Raw genomic sequence first — 23,988 nt, forward strand, 5'->3', positions numbered from 1 at the left:
TGTAGAGACAGGATTTCGCTGTGTTGTCCAGGCTGGTCTCGAACTCCTGGCCTCAAGTGAGCCTCCTGCCTTGGCCTTCCAATCCAAAGTGCTGGGATTACAGGCATGAGCACTGTGCTCTTTTTTTTTTTGGTCCGAGTCTCTCCTTGTTGCCCAGGCTTGAGTGCAATGGCGCAATCTCTGCTCACTGCAACCTCTGCCTCCTGGGTTCAAGTGATTCCCCTGCCTCAGCCTCCCAAGTAGCTGGGATTACAGGCACACACCACCACACCCAGCTAATTTTTTGTATCTTTAGTAAAGATGAGATTTCACCATGTTGGCCAGGCTGGTCTCGAACCTCAGGTGATCCACTCGCCTTGGCCTCCCAAAGTGCTGGGATTACAGGCATGAGCCACCACACCTGGCCTTTTTTTTTCTTTTCTTTCTTTTTTTCTTTTTTTTTTAAAGAGAGACAGAGCCTTGCTTTGTCACTTAGGCTGGAGTGCAGTGGTGAGATCATAGCTCACTATAACCTTGAACTTCTGAGCTCAAGCAATCCTTCCACCTCAGTCTCCCAAGTAGCTAGGTCTGTAGGCACATGCCACCATGGCTGGCTAATTTTTTTGTTTTGTAGAGATAGGGTCTTGCTGTGTTGCCCAGGCTTATTTTTTTTCTACAATAATTAGTAATTGGCAATAAGACTTTGGTGAGAGAAAATATTGGCCTTGACCTTAACAGACCTGGATTTGTATTACAGCCCTGATGTACCACATTCTGCCACTATTATGGTTATTTATCTATGAGTTTTATCTGCCCTAGTAGACTGTAAACTTAGACTTTCATCCTTAGATCCCCTATACCCGAATCTGGTAGACAGACAATTAATAGATTGATGGATGGATGATGGATGAACAGTTTGAGAGATGAAACATTCTGGTGTAAGTTTCTCATTTGCAGAGCAATGATTCTTACTTTCATTACTTGAGTTCAGCTTCTTTATTTTATAAAGGTCTTACCAAATTGAGACTCTTACAATTTTGATTATAAGGAATTTCATTACAGAGACTCCTCTGCATGAGGAAAGGGGAGGAAACGTAGAAAGGACTTTGTCATACAGCTTGGGTGCCAGCTCAGCCACAGTAGAAGAAAGCATCAGATAAGATTCCTAAGGTTCTTGACTCCAGGCCTTGGGTCCCAGATAGTATCTCTGGACCCACCCAAGGCCAGGAGGAATTCGCCACCCTGAAAGGAAGGACACAAGCCTTGCTGGATTTGCCACCTACTGATTGTAGAGCCCTTGGGATGTGAACGAACATAGGTAGTAGCCAGGCAGTGATCACTGCAGGCCTTGGGCGAGACCCAATGCTGTGCTGGCTTTAGGTCTGACTGGGTGCAGTCCCAGTGGTGGTGGCCATAGGGGTGCTTGTATTAGCCCTCCTCCATCTCCAGGCAACTCAGCACAGAGAGAGACTTCATTTGTTTAGAGGGAAGTAAGGGAGAAGAACAAGAATCTCTGCCTGTTAATCCAGGGAGTTCTTCCAGATATTACCCAGTAACACCAAGGTAGTATATCTACAAGTCTGCAAGAGCCATGGCATTACTAGGCTTGCGGTGCCTCCTAAAGCAGATATGGCCGTAGTGACCAAAGACTTAGATCACAACACCCAAGTCCCTCTGAATACCTGGAAAGTCTTCCGAAGAAGGATGGATACAAACAAGCCCAGACTGCAAAGACTACAATAAATGCTGACTCTTCAATGCCCAGACACTGATGAACATCCACAAGCATCAAGACCATCCAGGAAAACATGACCTCACAAAATGAACTAAATAAGGCAACAGTGATTAATCCTGGAGAGACAGATATATAACCTTTCAGATGGAAAATTCAATGTAGCTATTTTGAGGAAGCTCAGCAAAATCCAAGATAACACAGAGAAGGAATTCAGAATCCCATCAGGTAAATTTAACAAAGACATTGAAGTAATGGAAAAGAGGCTGGGCGCAGTGGCTCACGCCTGTAATCCCAGCACTTTGGGAGGCCAAGGCGGGTGGATCGCAAGGTCAGGAGATTGAGACCATCCTGGCTAACATGGTGAAACCCCGTCTCTACTAAAAATACAAAAAATTAGCCAGGTGTGGTGGTGGGCGCCTGTAGTCCCAGCTACCTGGGAGGCTGAGGCAGGAGAATAGTGTGAACCTGGGAGGCGGAGCTTGCAGTGAGCCAAGATCATGCCACTGCACTCCAGCCTGGGCGACAGAGTGAGACTCCGTTTCAAAAAAAAAAAAAAAAAAAGAAATAATGGAAAAGAATCAAGCAGAAATTCTGGAGCTAAAAAATGCAATTGACAGACTGAAGAATACATCAGAGTCTCTTAACAGCAGACTTAAGCAGAAGAATTAGTGAGCCTGAAGACAAGCTATTTGAAAATGCACAATGAGAGGTGACAAAAGGAAAAAGAATGAAGCATGCCTACAAGATGTAGAAAATAGCCTCAGAAGGGCAAATCTAAGAATGACTGGCCTTAAAGAGGAGGTAGAGAGAGATCAGAGTAGAAAGTTTATTCAAAGGGATAATAACAGAGAACTTCCCAAATGTAGAGAAATGTATATCAATATTCAAGTACAAGAAGGTTATAAAACATCAAGCATATTTAACTGAAATAAGACTACCTCAAGACATGTAATAATCAAACTCCCAAAGGTCAAGGATAAAGAAAGGACCCTAAAAACAGCAAGAGAAAAGAAACAAATAACATACAATGGAGCTCCAATACATCTAGCAGCAGACTTTTCATTGGAAACCTTACAAGCCAGGAGAGAGTGGCATGACATATTAAAAGTTTTGAAGGAGAAAAACTTTTATCCTAGAATAGTATATCCCGTGAAAATATCATTCAAACGTGAAGGAGAAATAAGGACTTTCCCAAATAAACAAAAGCTGAGGGATTTCATCAACACCAGGCCTGTCCTACAAAAAATGTTAAAGGGAGTTCTTCAGTCTTGAAAGAAAAGGATGTTAATGGCAATAAGAAATCATCTGAAGGTGCAAAACTCACTGGTAATAGTACACAGAAAAACATGGAATATTATAATATTGTAATTGTGGTATGAAAACTCCTATCTTGAATAGAAAGACTAAAAGATTAGCCAGTCAAAAATAATAATTACAACAACTTTTGAAGACATGGACAGTATAATAAGATGTAAGTAGAAACAGCAAAAAGTTAAGGGGATGAAGTTGAAGTGTAGAGTTTTTGTTTTCTCCTTGCTTCTTTGTTAATTTGTTTATGCAATCAGTGTTAAGTTGTCATCAGTTTAAAATAATGGGTTATAAGATATTATCCGCAAGGCCCATGGTAAACCTCAAATCAAAAACATACAACAGATACACACAAAAATAAAAAGCAAGAAGTTAAGACATACCACCTGAGAATATCACCTTCACTAAAAGGAAGACAAGAACAAAAGAAGGAAGGAAGAAAAGACCACAAGACAACCAGAAAACAAATAAAATGGCAGGAATAAGTCCTTACTTATCAATAACATTGAATGTAAATGGATAAAACTCTCCAAAAGACACAGAGTGGCTGAATCAATACAAAAAACAAGGCCCAATGATCTGTTGCTTACAGGAAACATGCTTCACTATACAGACACATATAGGCTGAAAATAACGGGATGGAAAAATATATTCCATGCAAATGGAAATCAAAAAGCAGGAGTAGCTATACTTAATAGAAAAAAACTATAAAAGGAGACAAAAAGATCATTATATAATGATAAAGGATTCAGTTCAGCAAGAAGATAGAACAGTTGTAAATATATATACACCCAATTCTGGAGCAACCAGAAATATAAAGCAAATATTATTAGAGTTAAAGAGATAGACCTCAATAAAATAATAGCTAGAGACTTTAATACCTTGCTTTCAGCATTGGACAAATCATCCAGATAAAAAATGAAGTATCAGACTTAATCTGTACTGTAGACCAAATCAACCAAGTAGATATTTACAGAACATTTCATCCAACAGCTGCAGAATATACATTCTTCTCCTCAGCACATTGAGTATTCTCAAGGATAGACCATGTGTCAGGTGCCAAAACAAGTCTTAAAATAATTTTTAAAAATTGAAATCATCAATTATCTTCTCTGGCCACAGTGGAATAAAACTAGAAATCAATAACGAAGAATTTTGGAAACTATACAAACACTTAGAAATTAAACGACATGCTCCCGAACGACCAGTAGGTCAATGAAGGAATTAAGAAGAAAATTTAAAACTGTCTTGAAACAACAACAACAACAAAAATGGGAACACAACATACCAAAACCTATGGGATATAGCAAAAGCAGTACTAAGAGGAAAGTTTATAACAATAAGCATGTATATCAAAAAAGTAGAAAAACTTCAACCTTATGATGCATCTTAAAGAACTAGAAAAACGAGCAAACAAAACCCTAAATTAGTAGAAGAAAGGAAATATAAAGATCAGAGCAGAAATAAGTGAAGTTGAAATGGAAAAAAAAGATCAACAAAACAAAAAGTTGGTTTTTTGAAAAGATAAAATCACCAAACCTTTAGCCCAACTCACTGAGAAAAAAAAAAAGAGAGAAACCCCAAATAAATAAAATCAGAGATGAAAAAGGAGACATTGCTACTGATACTGCAGAAATTCAAAGGATCATTAGAGGCTACTATGAGCAACTATATATGCCAACAAACTGGAAAACCTAGAAGAAGTGAACAGATTCCTAGACACATACAACCTACCAAGATTGAACCATGATGAAATTTAAAATCTGAACGGACCAGTAACAGATGGTGAGATTGAAGTCGTTATAAAAAGTTTCCCTTCAAAGAAAATCCTGGGACCCAGTGGCTTCTCTGCTGAATTTTACAAAACATTTAAAGAAGAACTAGTACCAGTGTTACTCAAACTATTCCAAAAAATAGAAGAGAAGGGAATACTTTTAAACTCATTCTACAAAGCCAGTATTACCCTGATACCAAAATCAGACAAGGACACATCAAAAAAAGAAAACTACAGGCCAGTATTCTGGATGAACATTGATGCAGAAATCCTCAACAAAGTACTGGCACACCAAATTTAACAATACTTTGAAAAGATCATTCACCATGACCAGTTTATTGAGGGTTTTTATCATGAAGGATGTTGAATTTTATCAAATGCTTTTTCAGCATCAGTTGAAACGATCATACGGTTTTTGTCCCTCATGCTGAAGATACGATTTTTCACACTGCTTGATTTGCATATGTTGAGCCATCCTTGCATCCCTAGGATAAATCCTACTTGGTCATGATGAATGATTGTTTTAAAATAACTAAAAGGGTATAATTGGATTGTTTGTAACATAAAGGATAAATGCTTGAGGTGTGGGATAGAAATTGAATAACATAGAGTGGCTAGAATAAAAATCTTGAAAAAGAACACCAGAGACTGATTTAGGAATTAAGGCATATCATTCCTCTTTGAAGAAACTTTGGGTTGGATGCAGTGGCTCATACCTAAAATCCCAGTGCTTTAGGAGCCCGAGGCAAGAGGATTGTTTAAAGCCAGAAGTTCAAGATAAGCCTGGGCACGGAAACTCTTCTTATAAATGTGGATTTGTAAAAGGTAGCATTTTTCCTCTAGTGAAAGCATTTGAAAAAGTATTTTTCTTCTACAATTCCTGAAGAATATGTAGAAAATTGTTTTTCCAGCTGGGCACGGTTGCTCATGCCTGTAATCTCAGCACTTCGGGAGGCCAAGGCGAGCAGATCACCTGAGGCCAGGAGTTCAAGACCAGCCTGACCAACTTGATGAAACTCCGTCTCTACTAAAAATACAAAAAGTAGTTGGGCATGGTGGCATGTGCCTGTAATCCCAGCTACTTGGGAGGCTGAGACAGAATCGCTTGAACCCAGGAGAGGCAGAGGTTGCGGTGAGCCGAGATCGCACCATTGCACTCCAGCCTGGGCAACAAGAGCGAAACTCCATTACAAAAAAAAAAAAAAAAAAAAAAAAGTAAATAAACCACAGTGAGATACCATTTCATACCTACTAGGGTGGCAGTAATAAGAAAGGCAAACAATCAAGGATGTGGGAAAATTGGAACCCTCATGCATTGTTGGTGAAAGTAAAAACGATGCAGCTGCTGTGAAAAAAGTTTGGCAGCTCCTCAAAATGTTAAACATAGAGTTACCTTATAAACCAGTAATTCTACTCCTAAGTATATACCTGCAGTTTAAGAGATCACCAAGACCATTCTCAGGTTCAGTAATTCACTAGAAGGACTCACAGAACTCAGAAGAACAGTTATACTCACAGTTATAGTTTATTATAGTGAAAAGATACAGATTTAAAATTAGCCAAGGATAGAGGCACATAAGGCATGGTCCAGGAGAGACCTGGAATGCAGCTTCCAGTTACCCCTGCCAGTGGAGTGGTGCAGATAGTGCTTATTTCTCCCAGCAGCAATGTATAATACACATAGAGTATTGCTAGCCAGGAAAGCTCACCCTTGGTGTTCAGCGATTTTATTGAGAGTTGGCCACGTAGGCATTGCTCACCATCCACGTGGCTGATGTTACTCTCCAGTCCCTCCAGAGGTCAGGCTGATAGAAGGTGCCCCAAAGTCTCTACCATAAATCACATCGTTAGCATAGACTATCTCACTTGGCCCAAGGACCCAAGGTAAACAAAGACACTCTTATCAGGCAGGGCATTCCAGGGGCTTAAAGGTTACTTCTAAGGAGCTAAAGACAAACAGCCAAACCTTTTTTTTAGACAAGGTTATCCTTTACCACACAATACCCAAGAGAAATAAAAACATATATCCACACAAAAACTGCTGCATGAATTTTCATAGCACCATTATTTCATAACAGACAAAAAGTTAAAACAACCCAAATGTCCATCAACTTGATGAAATGGGGTATATCCATACAATTATTTTTTGCCCATAAAAAGGAATGAAGTTCTAATACATGCTACAACATAGAGGAACCTGAAGAACATGCTAAGTGAAAGAAGCCAGACTCACACAGCCACATATTGTTGTAATTCCACTTACATGAAATGTCCAGAATAGGCACATCAATAGAGACAGAAAGTAGATTAGTAGTTGCTTGGGGCTGGAGTTGGTAACAGGGAGTAACTACAAATGGACACAAGATTTGGGGTTGGTGGTGATGAAAATATCCTGGGATTAGGTAGTGGCAATGGTTGCATGACTGTAAATATACTGAAAACCATTGAAATGTACACATTAAACTGGTGAACTTTATGGTATATAAAATATATCTTAATAAAGCTATTTCTGTCATTTCAGTGAATGAATATAATGACCATGCTGTAATGCACGTAGTAAAGTGTTTAAAGGACACATGTATAAAAGATGCTTTGTACAAGTGCTATTTGCTTGCCACAATGAGAACAGTGCTATCTCAATTTTTTATTTTAAATTTGTAAAGATAAAAATATTTTTTAAATGGGCATAATAAAACCTCTCTATCACCTTCCATGGTTACAGTGGAAATAAGTGAGATGTATGCAAAGGCATTTTGTTTAATAGAATGCGCCAGACATATGTTTTAGAAGAAAACAAATAGGTATCTGGTATCTGACTGGCACCTTTCTTCTTCTTCTTTTTTTTTTTTTTTTTTTTTTTCCCTGAGACTGAGTCTTGCTCTGTCGCCCAGGCTGGAGTGCAGTGGCGCGATCTCAGCTCACTGCAACCTCCACCTCCCAGGTTCAAGCAATTCTCTGCCTCAGCCTCCTGAGTAGCTGGGATTACAGGTGCCTGCCTGTAATTTTTAGTAGGGATGGGGTTTCACCATCTTGGCCAGGCTGGTCTTGAACTCCTGACCCATGATCCAACTGCCTCAGCCTCCCAAAATGCTGGGATTATAGGCGTGAGCCACCGCGCCCAACCCTTTTTTTTTTTTCAGGGTCTCACTCCCATCGCCCAGGCCGGAGTGCAGTGGCACAATCACGGCTCACTGCAGCCTCAACTTCCCAGGCTCCCACCTCAGCCTCCCTAGTAGCTGAGACCACAGGTGTGCACCACCACACCCAGCTAATTTTTGTATTTTTTGTAGAGACAGGGTTTCGTCATGTTTCCCAGGCTGGTCTTGAACTCCTGGACTGTAACAGTCCTTGCGTCTTGGCCTCCCAAAGTGCTGGGATTATAGGCGTGAGCCACTGCGCCTGGCTCTTCTTCTTCTTCTTTTTTTTTTTTTTTTTTTTTTTTTTTGAGAGGGAGTCTCGCCCTGTCGTCCAGGCTGGAGTGCAATGGCGCGATCTTGGCTCACTGCAACCTCTGCCTCCTGGGTTCAAGCAATTCTCCTGCCTCAGCCTCCCAAGTAGCTGGGATTACAGGCGTGAGTTACTGCACCCGGCACTCTTCTTCTTTTTTTTAATGGTAATATTATTGTATGTTTTTTGTTGTTTTACAGTCTAGCTGGAGTGCAGTGGCACAATCATGGCTCCTTATAGCCTCGACCTCCTGAGCTCAAGTAATCCTCCCACCTCAGCCTTCCGAGTACCACAGGCGTGCACCACCACACTCTGCTAGTTTTTTTATTTTTATTAGAGACGAGGTCTCACTATGTTACCCAGGCTGGTCTCGAACCTTTGAGCTCAAGCGATCCTCTTGCCTCAGCCTCCCAAGGTGCTGGGATTATAGGCGTGAGCCACCATGCCCAGCCCAAGTTTTATCTTTTAAATTGCAATTTTTATTAACACATTGTAGTTGTACATATTTGTGGGGTATAATTTGATGTCTTTATATATGTTGTATAGTCAAATCAGGATATTTAGCATATCCGTCATCTCATGCGTTTATCATTTGTTTATGGTGAGAACATTCAAAAGCCTCTCTTCTAGCTATTTTGTAAAATATAATACCCTTCTGTTAACTGTCGTCACCCTGTGCAATGGAACACCAGAACTTATTCCTCCCAATTATAACTTCGTACTCATTGACCAGCATTTTTTCACCACCAAAATATATAGATCTCCAGCTATAAATACCACAGAATTACCTTTTTTTGAAAAGAGTTGGATTTTATGGCAGTTTCCTAAGAGGTATTATATTTTTCATATAAGTACCCAATTCTTATCTGTGCATTATCTTTTATTTTGAGTAATTTATGTTTATATTTGTCTCTACATTCTATAAACGTTCTATAAATTTCACCTGAGAAGATCTGTTTTTAGCTTCCCAATAATAGTAGTTTGATGTCACTTACTCATTCCCTTGAATAGAAAATCATTTGCTTTTTCTTCCCATATCTTTAACAGTTATTAAACAGCAAAAGAGTACTGTGCCCAACACTTTAAATCTTTTACTAAAGAATACCTTTTACTTTGTTTTTCAAACGTCTGACTAGTTTCTTAGCCAAGTGATAACAAAAGGTACCCAGGTAAAAGTACATCTTGAACTTTCATCATCCTCATTTTCGAGAGGCTTCAGTGTAATATAACAAACTTTTCTGATAGTGGTGTTAAAAGCCGGGGTGGACCATCTTAGGAGCTTCTTATCTGGAAGAATTCAGTAAGTGGCTAGATTACCACTTAATTGGAAAGTGGAGGGGGAGGTGTATAGAGTGGGGGATGGAGGCAGAAAATCAGGTACTCTAGAGGAAATTCAAGCAATAATAAATGTAAGGCTGGATTAGATGATCTTAGAATTATATTTCATCCCTGGAATTCTTTATCATATGAAATTAGTTTAAATGAAATATGGAATATGCCCCTTTAAAACTTTGACAGTTGCCAGTATTCTCTTAGGTGTTGAATTTCTCAATCTAAGATGATCTATTGGGCCTTTGCATTCTTTTTGTCTTTATTCATATGTAAGAATTAACACTTGGCTTTAACCATAAGAATTCCCAATATTTCCTTAGAAACGAATCTTCCCTTACTTTCCCCACTTCCTCTACATAAACACATAGATGCACTCATGCATTTTAAATCTTTGGGCAGCAGGGTGCAGTGGCTCATGCCTGTAATCCCAGCACTTTGGGAGGCCAAGGTGGGCGGATAACTTGAGGCCAGGAGTTCAAGACCAGACCAGCCTGGCCAACCTGGTGAAACCCCGTCTCTACTATAAATACAAAAATTAGCCAGGCATGGTGGTGCACACCTGTAGTCCCAGCTACTCGGGAGGCTGAGGCAAGAGAATCGATTGAACCCAGGAGGCAGAGGTTACAGTGAGCCGAGATCACGCCACTGGCACTCCAGCCTGGGCAACAGAGTGAGACTCTGTCTCCAAAAAAAAAAAAATTAGGCCTGGCACAGTGGCTTATGCCTGTAATCCCAGCACTTTGGGAGGCCGAGGTGGGCAGATCATTTGAGGTCAGGAGTTTGAGACCAGCCTGGCTAATTGGTGAAACCCCGTCTCTACTAAAATACAAAAATTAGCAGGACGTGGTGGCGCACGCCTATAATCCCAGCTACTCACAAGGCTAAGGTGGGAGGATCACTTGAGCCTGGGAGGCAGAGGTTGCAGCGAGCCAAAATCGCGCCACTGCACTCCAGCCTGGGCAACAGAGTGAGACCCTGTCTCAATCAATCAGTCAATCTTTGGAAGGAAAGCTGTAACATTGTAACCATAACAAATAGTAATTAAGGCTAACTGAAGCACAGGAGTATAGTAGTCATGGGCCAGGTCCTTCCCCCTTTGCCCCCCCCTATGAATAGTCAGTACATACTGCATAGTAATGCTTAATAAATGTGTTAAATCTATGACTGAATGGCAGAATATTAGAAACTTAATTTCAGATTGTCTGTAACCATATTGTTCAATAGAACTTTCCACAGTGGGCCAGGCACAGTGGCTCACACCTGTAATCCCAGCACTTTGGCATGCTGAGGCGGGCGGATCACCTGAGGCCAAGCGTTCGAGACCAGGCTGGCCAACATAGTGAAACCCTGTCTCTACCAAAAATACAAAAAAATTAGCCAGGTGTGGTGGCAGGCACGTGTAGTCCCAGCTACTTGGGAGGCTGAGGCAGGAGAATCACTTGAACCCTGGAGGTGGAGGTTGCAATGAGCCGAGATTGTGCCACTGCCCTCCAGCCTCAGCAACAGAGCGAGACTCTGTCTCAAAAAAAAAAGTAAATAAATAAAACTTTCCACAGTGATGGAAATGTTTTATGTCTGTGCTGTCTAGTGTAGTTAAAATGTGGCTACTGTGACTGAGAAACTAAATTTTTAAATTATACATAATTTTAATTAAATTTAAGGCTAAGCGCAGTGGCTCACACCTGTAATCCCAGCACTTTGGGAGGCTAAGGCAGGCAAATCACTTGAGGTCAGGAGTTTGAGACCAGCCTGACCAACATAGTGAAACCCCATCTCTACTAAAAATACAAAAATTAGCCGGGCATGGTGGCACATGCCTGTAATCCCAGCTACTCGGGAGGCTGAGGCAGGAGAATTGCTTTAACCCAGGAGGCGGAGGTTGCAGTGAGCCGAGATTGCACCACTGCACTCCAGCCTGGGTGACAAAGTGAGACACCGTCTAAAAAAATTTTTTTTAAAAATTAAATAGCCACTCATGGCTACTTGGCCACCAAGTTGGACAGCTCAGTTCTATAGCAACAATTTCACGGGGCATGGTGGCTCACACCTGTAATCCCAACGCTTTAGGAGGCTGAGGCTGGTGGATCACTTGAGCCCAGGAGTTCAAGACCAGCCTGAGCAACATAGATTCTCTATTTTTAAATATTTTAAAAAATTCTTTTTGAGATAGGTTCTCACTCTGTTGCCCAGGCTGGAGTACAGTGGTGTGATCTCGGCTCACTGCAGCTTGGACCTCCCGGGTTCAGGCAATTCTCATGCCTCAGCCTCCCAAGTAGCTGGGACTACAGACATGCGCCACCATGCCCAGAAAGCTTTTGTATTTTTAGTAGAGACAGAGTTTCGCCATGTTGCCCAAGCTGGTCTCGAACTCCTGGCCTCAAGTGATCCACCTGCCTTGGCCTCCCAAAGTGCTGGGATTACAGGCGTAAGCCACTGTGCTCTGGCCTAAAATTTTTATGTTTAAAAAAAAAATTCAAGAAGTTAGGTTACTTAGATATTGGAATTCCTATGACTTTTTTAGAACCAGTGGATGCTCTAGCAATAATACTCACTTTGTGTGTTTTCTTTTGTTTGTTTAGAAACATTTTCTGAGCAACTGCTTCTTCAATAGTTAATGACGATGCAAAATGAAAGACACAGCTTCTGTTTTTAAGATCTATCCCTAAGGACTTGACAATTGTTATAGGTACAGTGTGAAAAGTACCATTTTAAAAGCATTCATAGGGTGATGTGGGAGACACAGAGAAGAGACTACATGACTGTTTACAGGAGCCCAGGAAAGCATCTCAGAAAACTTGATGCTTGAATGCTTGAGCTGAAACCTCAAAAGGAGTGTTTGAATTTTTTTTGGCCTCTGTGTTTGCTGTTTTCTGTAAGAACAGGTTTCTTGGGTTACTTGTAAAGTATCTGTTATGGTCAGTTTAGGACTAACTTTCTCCCGGTCTTTCTTTTGCTTCCTACAAGCTATCAATTTAGGTCCAGAAACATAGGTCTCTCCCTTTTCCTCCAACTCTGCTACCTTGACACATATTTTCTTCCTACAGTGCTCTATAAAAAGCTGCATCACTGCCTTCCACGTCACCTGTGCCTTTGAGCACGGCCTAGAGATGAAGACCATCCTAGATGAGGGAGACGAAGTGAAGTTCAAGTCATATTGCCTCAAGCATAGCCAAAACAGGCAGAAACTTGGAGAAGCTGAGTACCCCCACCACAGGGCTAAAGAGCAGAGCCAGGCCAAAAGTGAGAAAACCAGCCTGCGGGCACAGAAGCTTCGGGAGCTGGAGGAGGAGTTCTATTCCTTGGTACGAGTGGAAGATGTGGCCGCAGAGCTGGGTATGCCCACGCTAGCTGTGGACTTTATCTATAACTACTGGAAACTGAAGCGGAAAAGTAACTTCAATAAGCCATTATTTCCTCCAAAGGAGGATGAAGAAAATGGGCTGGTGCAGCCAAAAGAGGAAAGCATTCACACTCGAATGAGAATGTTTATGCATCTACGCCAGGACCTGGAGAGGGTAAGGTGACCAGCTGTGACTAGTATATAGGCCTCGGTCTGTGTAGAAATGGAGGTCCCACTTCTGGTTTAATAATGGTCAGTCAGCTCATAATAGTGTGGGCTTCTGTGTCCTTGCTTATCTTCTGATCTCTTTATGGCCCCAGACATTGGGCTCTGTGTAAATTCTGACAGGCACATCCAGGGGATTTGGGAGGCCTCGGGTATATGCTCTATGAACTTTACATTTGAAATAAACTCTCATTTGGTTTACTTTTTATTCACTGTTGAGCCTAAATTGGCCCATCCATATTTTACTGACATATTTATGAGACTTTAGGCTGAAGAAAGAGTGAATTTTGTTCAGGAAAACACCAAATTAGAGTTTCACAAACTTGGCACTGTTGACATTTTGGACTGGATAGTTGTTTGTTGTTAGGGGGCTGTCCTTTGTTGTAGGGGCAATTTAAGATGTTTACCAGCATCCCTGGCCTCTACCCACTAGATGCCAGTAGCACCCGCACACACACCCCTAGCGTGACAACCAAAAATGTCTGCAAATTACCAAATTTGCTCTCCAGTTGAGAGCCACTCCACATGATAATTCAATATAACTCATGGTATATTTATCAGGTATCTACTAAATGAGATACTGCAGGGCTTCAAAGGTAAGTTAAGCCCTGTGTTTATCCTAGAGAATTTTCTAATTAAGTGTAAATCTATAAATGGCTTGTGTTTTTTTTTTTCTCTGCTACCAGAATTTGAAAGAGAACTAATAGATTTGGCTCACTTTTAAAAATTTAAGACACTCACATATAGCACCTACTATTACTATTATTGCCAACACTGTCCTAAGCATTTTATAAATATTAATTCATTTAATTCTAACATGCCCATGAAAAACTATTATTATCATCATCACTATTTACAGATGAACAAACTGGGGCAAAGAAAGTTTGTGTAACTTGCCTAGGTAGGGAGTATGAGAGAGAGAGAGTATTTCACCTTTGTGGCTGTGGAAACTTGATTGAGCTGAAAGTGTGAGCAAAAAAAACACTTCTAGTCTTCCCAGTGGAACTGTATCCTGCTCGTCCGGCACTGATTAGAAAATTGTACTGGATACAGCCAGCATTGCCATCATTCGTACTCAGGGATCTAAAGGGAAGGCTGAATTGTTAAACCATTATTCAGTCTTCCCAACCTGGCTGTGCAAATAAATATCAAGCCCATGACACTGCAAAGAGAGTAGGTTTCAGAAGGCAGATTTGGAGCATTTTGCTTTTACTATTGGTTGATAGATCCCACAATTGACCATGCTGTGTGAATTCCTGTGGAGTGGGTCTCATTCTGCAGCTCTTGGATTCTGTCTTCTCTCCTCACCCCCACCTGACTTTAGGTCTTTATTTTAGCCAAACAATTTCAGTTGTCAGGTTTGCTTAACATGACAAACATCTCTATTTGTTGGGGATTGGGCTTTCAGGTCCGAAATCTGTGCTATATGATAAGCAGACGAGAGAAGCTGAAGCTGTCACACAACAAAATACAGGAACAGATCTTCGGTTTGCAAGTCCAGCATCTTAACCAAGAAATTGATGCAGGTAACCTGTATATTTAAAATGTCCTAACAAATATGTAGACTCTGGTTATATCCTATCTTAACAATTTAAATTTCATGCCAGTCATTCCACTTAAAAATCTTTTAAAATTCTTGTCAGATATCTCATTTGCTTCAGTCTAATCTTAATATAACCTGGCCCATTTCACTGTCAGTTCATAAGGCAAGAAATCCCAGGGTGGGGTAGGAGGAGTTGCAGGTCTAGGGCAGGTAATCTAGGTCCCAAACAGATATTCGAGGCCATTAGTGGAAGCCATGAAATTATTCTGTAATTATCAAATTCATTTAGAAATTGACGGGATAGGATCTAACACGTTTCCAGAAAACACTTAATTCTAGGGTTACTCATCTTAACAATAGTCTATTAAAACAAATCCTTAGCCAGAAGTAAGTTTGGAGATCTGAGTTGTTATCTTTTCATTTATTCACTAATATTTGTTGAGCACCTACAGTGGACTAAGAGCTGAGCTACAAGATACAGTAGAAAGCAAGACAAAATCCCTGCCTGTAGGGTACACTGCCCACTTGGTGAGCAAGACAGGTGAGCATAATTATAGTGCCCTAAGCATAGGGAGCTTGGCTGGAATGATGACAGTCATATTCAGTGACACCTGTAAACTCCCTGTGCCTCATTTAACACAGAGGTCAATGGCAGAGCCTAGGCAACTAGGGGTCACTGGACAGGGTGTGCAGAATCAGCTCCTGCCAAGGGAGGGTCAGCCATGGAGCATGAGAGAGACTCAGAAATGAGGTGACAGGTGGGTGTCAGAGGCCTTGGGGTATCTGAGTGTCATGGGTCTCAACAGAGTAGTGTAGCAGGAGGCAGCAAGACTGCTCAGCCACAAAGGGCAACATGACAAGCAAAACAAGGAGAAGCAGAGGACAACAGGGAGAGTCCCTGCATGCCAAGGAAATTGGCTCCTACCCACATGCCTTCTGATGTGTAGGAGTCAACCTCATTATGACTTGCAGCATCAGCAGGTGACAGCTCCTGACAGAGATGGGGGTTGTGGGTGTTCAAGGTGGACCTTTGGGGAACAAATGCTGCCCACTGGGATACCTAAGAGCTATCCTCTTAATATCTCATTTTTGTAAGGGTACAGTAAGATGGTAATGGGCAAAGGTCAAGTCCATATACAAGGAGGAATTGTTTGATAGTGCTTTTTAAATTTCAAAGTACTTGAAATAATAGAAGAAGACCTGCTCTGACTGTGATTGTAGGATGACTTAACTGAGAAACTGATTGCCGATACTCCCCAACCAATCCTATAGCAGGCTGGTTGGCAGGAATGTTATGATTCTTTTCTGCTGGCCTTACCACTACAAAACCTCCCACCTCCATAATGTTCATTTGTAGTCAGGAAATTATTCTAGGTTAAGGATATAAAATTTATGGGAACCACCCAACTATCACCTCTAATGCCAAGTTCAAACACATACATACTCTTCACCCACCAAAACCCTTGCAACGTTTCTGAAGGTTTGTGTTTGCCTTGCTTCAGGAAGGCCAGAAGAGATTAGAGGATGGGGCCTGAAATGTGTGTGTTTAAGACACATACTAAGTGCTGTGCCATACCAACACATGCATGCACAGACACACAAATAGGAAGACCCTGTTCTAAACCATTGCTAGAGACATTCTTCTCAGAAATGGAAGGGCAGAGATGGGACGCAGGAGGCAACACACTAGTTTGTGATCATTTTACAGACTGAAAGAGCAGAGGTGAAGAGGTGTGGAGCCATATAGCAAACAGTGGCATTGCTGAGTTTTTCATCTGTAGCATTCTTGGCCCCAACCTCTAGTTCAGCTCACTCCAGCTGCTACACCATGATATACATACATAGCAGAGCCAGGTGCTTGTTAAACATTTGGAAGAGTAGGTATGTGAACTCACTCTGCCATAAGCACAAAAGCCATTATTTAAATCGGTTGTTAAAACGAATCTTTCTTTTTTATCTCAGGGCTTCCTTTGACAAATGCACTCGAAAACTCACTGTTTTACCCACCACCAAGAATTACCTTGAAGTTAAAAATGCCCAAATCAACCCCAGAAGACCACAGAAACAGCTCCACAGAAACCGATCAGCAGCCCCACTCTCCTGACAGCAGCTCATCTGTTCACAGTATAAGGAGCATGCAGGTGCCTCAGGAGTCACTAGAAATGAGAACAAAATCGTATCCGAGATACCCGCTAGAGAGCAAGAATAACCGTTTGCTGGCCAGTCTCAGCCATTCTAGGAGTGAAGCAAAGGAGTCCAGTCCTGCTTGGAGAACCCCGTCCTCGGAGTGCTATCATGGGCAGTCACTGGGAAAGCCTCTGGTCCTTCAGGCTGCCCTCCATGGACAGTCTTCCATTGGGAATGGGAAAAGTCAGCCTAACTCCAAGTTTGCCAAATCCAATGGCCTGGAGGGCAGCTGGTCTGGGAATGTCACCCAAAAAGACAGCTCGAGTGAGATGTTCTGTGACCAGGAGCCTGTGCTCAGCCCCCACTTGGTCAGTCAGGGCAGCTTTAGAAAATCCACTGTAGAACACTTTAGTAGGTCCTTTAAAGAGACCACCAATAGGTGGGTGAAGAACACAGAGGACCTCCAGTGCTATGTGAAGCCAACCAAGAATATGAGCCCCAAGGAGCAGTTCTGGGGTAGACAGGTTCTCAGGCGGTCTGCAGGGAGAGCTCCATATCAGGAAAATGATGGCTATTGCCCAGATTTGGAGCTGAGTGATTCAGAAGCAGAAAGTGATGGGAATAAAGAAAAAGTCAGGGTAAGGAAAGATAGCTCAGACAGGGAAAATCCTCCCCATGACTCTAGACGGGATTGCCATGGTAAAAGCAAGACACATCCCCTTTCCCACAGTTCAATGCAAAGGTGATTAGAAACTTCCAAGGATGACCCAACCTTTGCCTTTGCCCCATATATTGGGGAAAACCCATACACCAAAAGGATTTTAGCATATGTTAAGAGGAATTGCAGTGAAAAGGATAACATTTTTCCATAGTAAATTGTCTTGCAGTTTTTGAAAATGTTTCAAGTCTAGTTTTTACAAGCACATTACAGTAATTGCAGGTTGTCCAGAGGTTGGTTTGTCAGAGGCTATTGGGAACAGCTGGGCCCAGGGTATTTGCTCAGTAAATATTTTGGGGCAGCTTTCCGGTTATATAACACATTGACAAGTATATGTATTAAGAGTCCTTGCATTGTTAACTGATTTGCAAGAGACCATGATTATCAGACACTAAAACTACTTATCTTTTGAAGCTACAGCATGTGACTCCCCAGAGCTCCTGTCTGTAGGAAGTTTCTAATTCCACTGGTATCTATAAACCCTTTTCAGGGGAGAGACCAGGAGACCACCATCTTAGATACTGTCAAACTCACTACTGTCTTCCTTTGTTCTGCACAAGGTTGAGTTTCTTTCACAGTATCTTAACTTACTGAGTCAATACTCCTCATGCTTATCAGTGTCCAGTGCCTGTTCCTAAACTTGCTTGTTGGGGACACACTCATAACTATTTCACCTGACTGACAAGCATAAAAGGCTAACTTGTGGATAGTGTTTACAAAAGTACAAAAGTACTACTTCCAAGGAAAATGCTCTGATTCTCTGTTTAGGCATTTGTGAAGGATTCCAGAGCCTTTCCCAAAGTGAGACCATTTCTGGGGTATTTGTACCAGGTCAGGGTTTTTGTGTTGTTTTCAAATAAGTTTGACTAAAATAAGTTTGGCTGACAGTTTTTGTATACCTGCTTTAATGTTTATAAAATTTTTATTGAGGTATAATTAAAATATAGTAAAATGCACAGAGGTTAAGTATTCTTACCTGCTTTAATTTTGAAACAGATTTTTATTGTCAAACAGAATTTGAAAGCATGTGTTTAACACATGGATATAATTTAGCTTTGTGTCACCTTTGAATCTGAGGCAGTTTCCCAAACAAAAAGGCTGGAGCCATTTTTCAGAAGTTGCTTATACCCTGTTCCCAAACTATCAGCCTTGATTAATTTCTAGTAGGAAGAGAATAATTACATTTGCGGGGGGTGGGGTGGATAAAAACATGTCTGCTTCTCATTTAAATAAGAGAGAAATGATGCCGTTTTTTAAATGTGAAGCAGACTATAATTCTCAGCTCTCTTTTCTTCTTAGCCTTAAATTAATATTCTCTTTCTTCTAGTTTGGGAAAGTGTAGTGGGAATATTCAGACAAAAGAGGCCATTTTCCATTTTTAAAGCTTCTTACTGGTGAAACAGCCCAGTTGTAGTAGGTGCCAGTCAGTCAAGGCAGGGGCCCTCTCTCCGTCAATATGGAAAACTCAGCAGTTTTCCTCTCCCCCAGTTGTGTTCTTGTAACGTTGTTAATGGGTTCCTTTGCTTTTTGCTTTCTCCTTTTCTGAAAATGTATGTGTTCTGCCTCTCTTTTGGCTACATCTTCAAAATATTTCTTTTGTGCCTATGTACATGTGTAAACATGCCATAGCATGTGTGGTAGGTGTCCTGTATTTTGTTTGGAAAAAAAACTATCAAAATGAGGAAGAGAATTTCCCCTATTTATGCACTAGGTTTCTGTGCTTTTTCTTTGAGTTCTCTGGAGTAGATATTAATTTGATACCTTCATGGTAATGAAATTATGATGGAGCTGTGTTATAAATTCCTTATGTCAGAGGCCAGTGCGGTAGCCTTTGTCCCTTCATGCCTTTCAATTCTGAGTGGGAGGAAAAGCAAACATCAAAACAGTGCTTCAGCCAAATTCCATATGTAATGCCATTGGGAGAGTATTGACTAAAATATCATTCGTCAGGGAAATATAGTTGTAATATTTTTACAGGATATTCCTAGGTAAATGAAGGAGCCTTCAGTTGTAAATTTCAATTACCCCAAAATGTATTTGCTACATTTTGTTGTTTGAAGTATTACCTCTTAACCTTCTTTGTTAATTTTTTTCATTTTGTCTTATATAGTCCAGTTTTCCAAGATAAGCTCAGTCCTTTTTCAAATGTCACCTTTTTACCAATACTTTTTCATTAAATTATGAAAACTGCTACCTACTGTCAGTGTGTTTTTTATTTTGGCATATTGGTTACACATGTTCCTTTTATATTTAAAAAATTATATTCACTGAACAAAACAGATAGTGTGGGGAGAGGGAGGAGGAAGAGGAGGAATTGAATGTTTAGAAGCACACATTCAACATTCGAGTCAATACCGGGGACCCAGGAGAACTCTGGATACTTGAACTTTACCCAGAAATCATGATTTTATCAGACTGTTAAGATAAAGGCCTTAGGATCATCATAAAACATCACCAGAGAGATAGATCCTATCTAAAGTGACAAGATTGAAAAGGCTTCAGTCAGGCATCTCTATATGGAGTCTTGTGAGTATGTTGATGTCATGGGGTTATGTGGTGTCAAGGGTGGCTTTTAGGCATTATGAACATTTTCATGATTGAAAAATGTACTTGCCAAAGGTCATTGGGTAAATCAGTAGTGAAGATAGGTAAAAGGTGAAGTTGGTTCTCTCTCTCTCTCTTTCTCTCTCTCTCTCTGCTAGAGAACTGAAACTACAGGTATACCCTGTTATAGCCAACAAAAGCTATTGAGTTTATACTAATGTGTACATTTTCAATGGGAGATGAATCTTTGTCCTTGTGTTGAAGCAACTTTAAATTCAGAGGATAAGCCAAAGAATGCACAATCCTGGGTTATTTTCCTTCTAGGACTTTAAAATCCTCAGTATGCTTGCTGACCTTTCAGAATTGAGGAAAAGTACATGATAGAAGTAAAAACTTATTTACCACTGAATAGCTTTCATGTGATATTTTCCAAAAAATCTAACTTATTTATAAATTTTATTAGATTTTCACAACCTTAATTCAGCTATTTTCAAGTTTAATATCAATAGAAAGCAGCAATTGTGTGGGGTTTTTTTATTCTTTTAACTAACAACCATGCAAGCTTGGATTTTTTAAAGTAATTTTTAGTTAATAAAGACCCACCCTGAGGCTATCACTTCTATGTGGGAGCTTTATAACAATCTAGCACTGTAAAAGAAGTTTCTTTGAATACGGTTAATTTTACTATACAGATTGGAACAAATTGCATGACCTGAAGATGTGAGGATAGTTGTTCTTCAAATAAATCAAGGTTAAGGAGGATCAAGCCCCAGACTAGTGTCCCCTACTCTATGTAGTCACTGATCATCTTTTTTTTTCTTGAGTTGGGGTCTCGTTCTGTCACACAGGCTGGAGTGCAGCAGCATGATCAGAGCTCACTGTAACCTCCAACTCGTGGACTCAAACAATCCTCCCACCTCAGGTCCAGAGTAACTGGGGACTACAGGAGCATGCCACCATGCCTGGCTACATTTTTCTATTTGTAGAGCTGGAGTCTCACTATATTGCCCAGGCTGGTCTCAAACTCCTGGGCTCAAGCAATCCTCCCGCCTCGGCCTTCCAAAGTGCTGGCATTACAGGCATATGAGCCATGATGCCTGGCCACTGATGATTTTTTTTTTTTTTTAGGGTCTTAGAGCATCCATCATTTCTCATTTTGTTAAGATGGATTTGGATGTGAGCAGTCCAGCCTCAAGGCTTGAATGCCCCAAGCTTTAAATTTCTTTCCCCTCCTCTCACTACTTCCACTCTTCTTCTCAATTTCATTTATTATAACTGAATATCAGGTTATAAACAAGGTGGAAAGATGGAATTGGTCTGTTCAAGCTGTACTGATTACAGCGAGTTATCTGAATTGGGAAGCCATTTGCGGAACCACTTTTTGCTCAACATTGCTTTCTAAAGTATTGCCATAATGTAATGACACTGCTTTCATACACCACACGTGGAAATGGATCTCGTTATTTTATAGTCATTTCTCACATGAGAAAACTTCATTCGAAAAATTGCTGAAATTTTGAAAATTATAATCACTTCAGCCTCACAACAGAAAGACACTTCGGGTTGGACCAGTACCATTTTAGATCTTTCAGCTGCTGCTTAGGGAAAAAAACATTAAATACGTATTCCTGCTTCAGATAAGCCTGGCATAGGTGCCAGTGTTCTGGTAACAGATTTTTCCTCTCTTCACCTTAACTTTTCTACTTTACAAAACTGGATCTCTGGTTCTTTCCCCTCCCCCTAGCTCTGCAAACAAAGGTGGCTCTAGGGGTTAAGCAACAACAGTGTTCACAAAGTGGTGGTTAGCTGTGTGCAGTACTGTGGCCACTCAGTCTTTTCAGTCATATTTGCCTTCAAGGACAACAATGAACAAGATCAGACAGTGCTGCCTGCATCTTTGGGGCAGAATTTGTGCCCGTGTCTTGTCCCCCAGTCCTTAAAGATGGACTGAGAGCTGCATGAGCAGTTTCAAGTAAAGGTCAGTTTCAAGACAGCTACTTGGGGCCGGGCATGGTGGCTCATGCCTGTAATCCCACCACTTTGGCAGGTTGAGGTGGGGAGGATCGCTGGAGCCCAGGAGTTCGAGACCAGCCTGGGCAACATGATGAAACTCCATCTTATAAAAAAAAAATAATAAAAATAAATTTAAAAAAAACCTTGGTCGGACAAGCCAGGAAACTTGTTTGGGACCAGTCAAGCCTTCAAATAATAAAAGTTACAATATTCATCAAGCCCTTAACCTATGGCAGGCCTTTTGCTAAGCCTTTTACATGGGGCTACCTTATATTTAGTTCTCACAACAACCATATGAAGATAATACTATCAGCTGCATTTGATACGTGAAAACTGAGGCCAAATGTTTAAGACAGTTGTTCAAAGCTAGAACCTGTGAGGTTGCCTCTACAACTCATACTTTTAGTCACTTTGCTTGACTCCTGTGCCCAAAGCCCCCTCTCTAAACACTCTTACTCAGTTTCTTCCTGAGGAAACCAACCTGAGTTGGGGTTTGGTCGTAAGGATTCTGTACCACTTTATCCGTGATGCCTGGACAGAGTTGATTGGACCACAATTAGTCATCTAACACAAAGTCAAGTTTAGAGGTTCACATCCAAAACACAAGATACGTCACACAAATCTGAACAGTACAGACCTCACAGATCTAGGACCTGGTGGATTTGCCTTCTCCGTAGCTAATCTAACTTGCAACTGGGCATAGTAAAGATAAATAATGCCCCCCCAAAGATGTCCATGTCCTAATCCCTGGAGCCTGTGAATATGCTACCTTGCATGGTAAGAGGGGTTTAGCAGATGTAATTAAAGTTAAGGGCTTTCGACCCCAACCATTACACATGGAGCACACAAGCACATATACCCCCGACTCTAAAATAAAAATTTAAGGGCCTTAAGATGGGGAAGTTATCCTGGATTATCTAGGTGGGCCCAACCAATATAGTCACAAGGGTGCTTATAAGAGGGAGGCAGGAGTATCCAAGTCAGTAATAAGAGATGTGACAATGGAAGCGGGAGGTTGGAATGATGCAAAGAAGAGCCATGAGCCAAGGAATGCAGACAGTCTCTAGAAATGGAAAAAGACAAGAAACAGACCCCACCTCAGAAGGTTTTCAGAAACAACTCAGCCCTGCCTATGCTGTGATTTTAGACGTTTGACCTCCTGAACTCTTAAGAGAATACATTTGTGTTGTTTTAAGCCACTAAATTTGTGGTAATTTTTACAGCAGAAATAGAAAACTAATACACTAGGCATACTGCAAGTGCTCCCTACCCTTTTGGGGGAATGTTCCTTTCCCAGTATGTCCATCTCTCCTGTGATACTCTAGGTTGGTCCTGTACTTTCATTAGTTGAAACTCTTTCCATTAAATGGAAAACCAGTGTTTTTTTCGATCAATAGAATCCTCCCCTAGAGAAATTAGTTTTCTCTTTCTCGCCCCATCCCCCCAACACTTTTTCCAAGGTAGCCTTTGGTACTTCTTAGGTAGCCTTGGATAATCCTCCATGGGCCTGCTGGATCCACTGTGGCTGAATCTGGCACTGCCTGAGGAGTTGCCCATAGGTTTGTATGGTCCTGTTGTCTGAAAAACTGTCCTGGGGAAGTAGAAATAATTCCTTGAGTGTTACTCCACGGGGGAAGTTATAGAAGGCACATGTAGCTCATTATGATAAATGCTTTCGTTATCAGAGCTTCCTAAAAGGAAGTGAATGGCCTGAGAGTTGAGTTCTTAGAACACCCCAGATACCTGAGCCAAGCTTGGAGGTTAAAGAATGCAACTCTATGCTGCCTACAAGAAGCCCACTTTAAATATTGGCCGGGCACAGTGGCTCACGCCTGTAATCCCAGCAGTCGGGGAGGCCAAGGCGGGCAGATCACCTGAGGTTGGCAGTTCGAGACCAGCCTGT

At 41.1% G+C, this 23,988-nt stretch overlaps 1 protein-coding gene across 3 annotated transcripts in view; it reads left to right on the forward strand.

Moving 5' to 3' along the window:
- The window catches only part of JADE3 (jade family PHD finger 3), a 149,129-nt gene extending 129,408 nt beyond the window's left edge, over nucleotides 1-19,721 (forward strand). For all 3 annotated transcript variants that reach the window (XM_016942706.2, XM_016942705.3, XM_016942707.4), the window contains exons 9-11: nucleotides 12,620-13,090; nucleotides 14,549-14,666; nucleotides 16,646-19,721. In XM_016942706.2, coding sequence (XP_016798195.1) covers nucleotides 12,620-13,090; nucleotides 14,549-14,666; nucleotides 16,646-17,556 — 1,500 coding nt within the window. In that variant the 3' untranslated portion in view covers nucleotides 17,557-19,721. The remainder of the gene's footprint in view (nucleotides 1-12,619; nucleotides 13,091-14,548; nucleotides 14,667-16,645) is intronic.
- The last annotated feature ends 4,267 nt before the right edge of the window (nucleotides 19,722-23,988 follow it).

Source organism: Pan troglodytes, chromosome X (genome assembly GCF_028858775.2).
Source record: "Pan troglodytes isolate AG18354 chromosome X, NHGRI_mPanTro3-v2.0_pri, whole genome shotgun sequence".
Classification (NCBI taxonomy): domain Eukaryota; kingdom Metazoa; phylum Chordata; class Mammalia; order Primates; family Hominidae; genus Pan; species Pan troglodytes.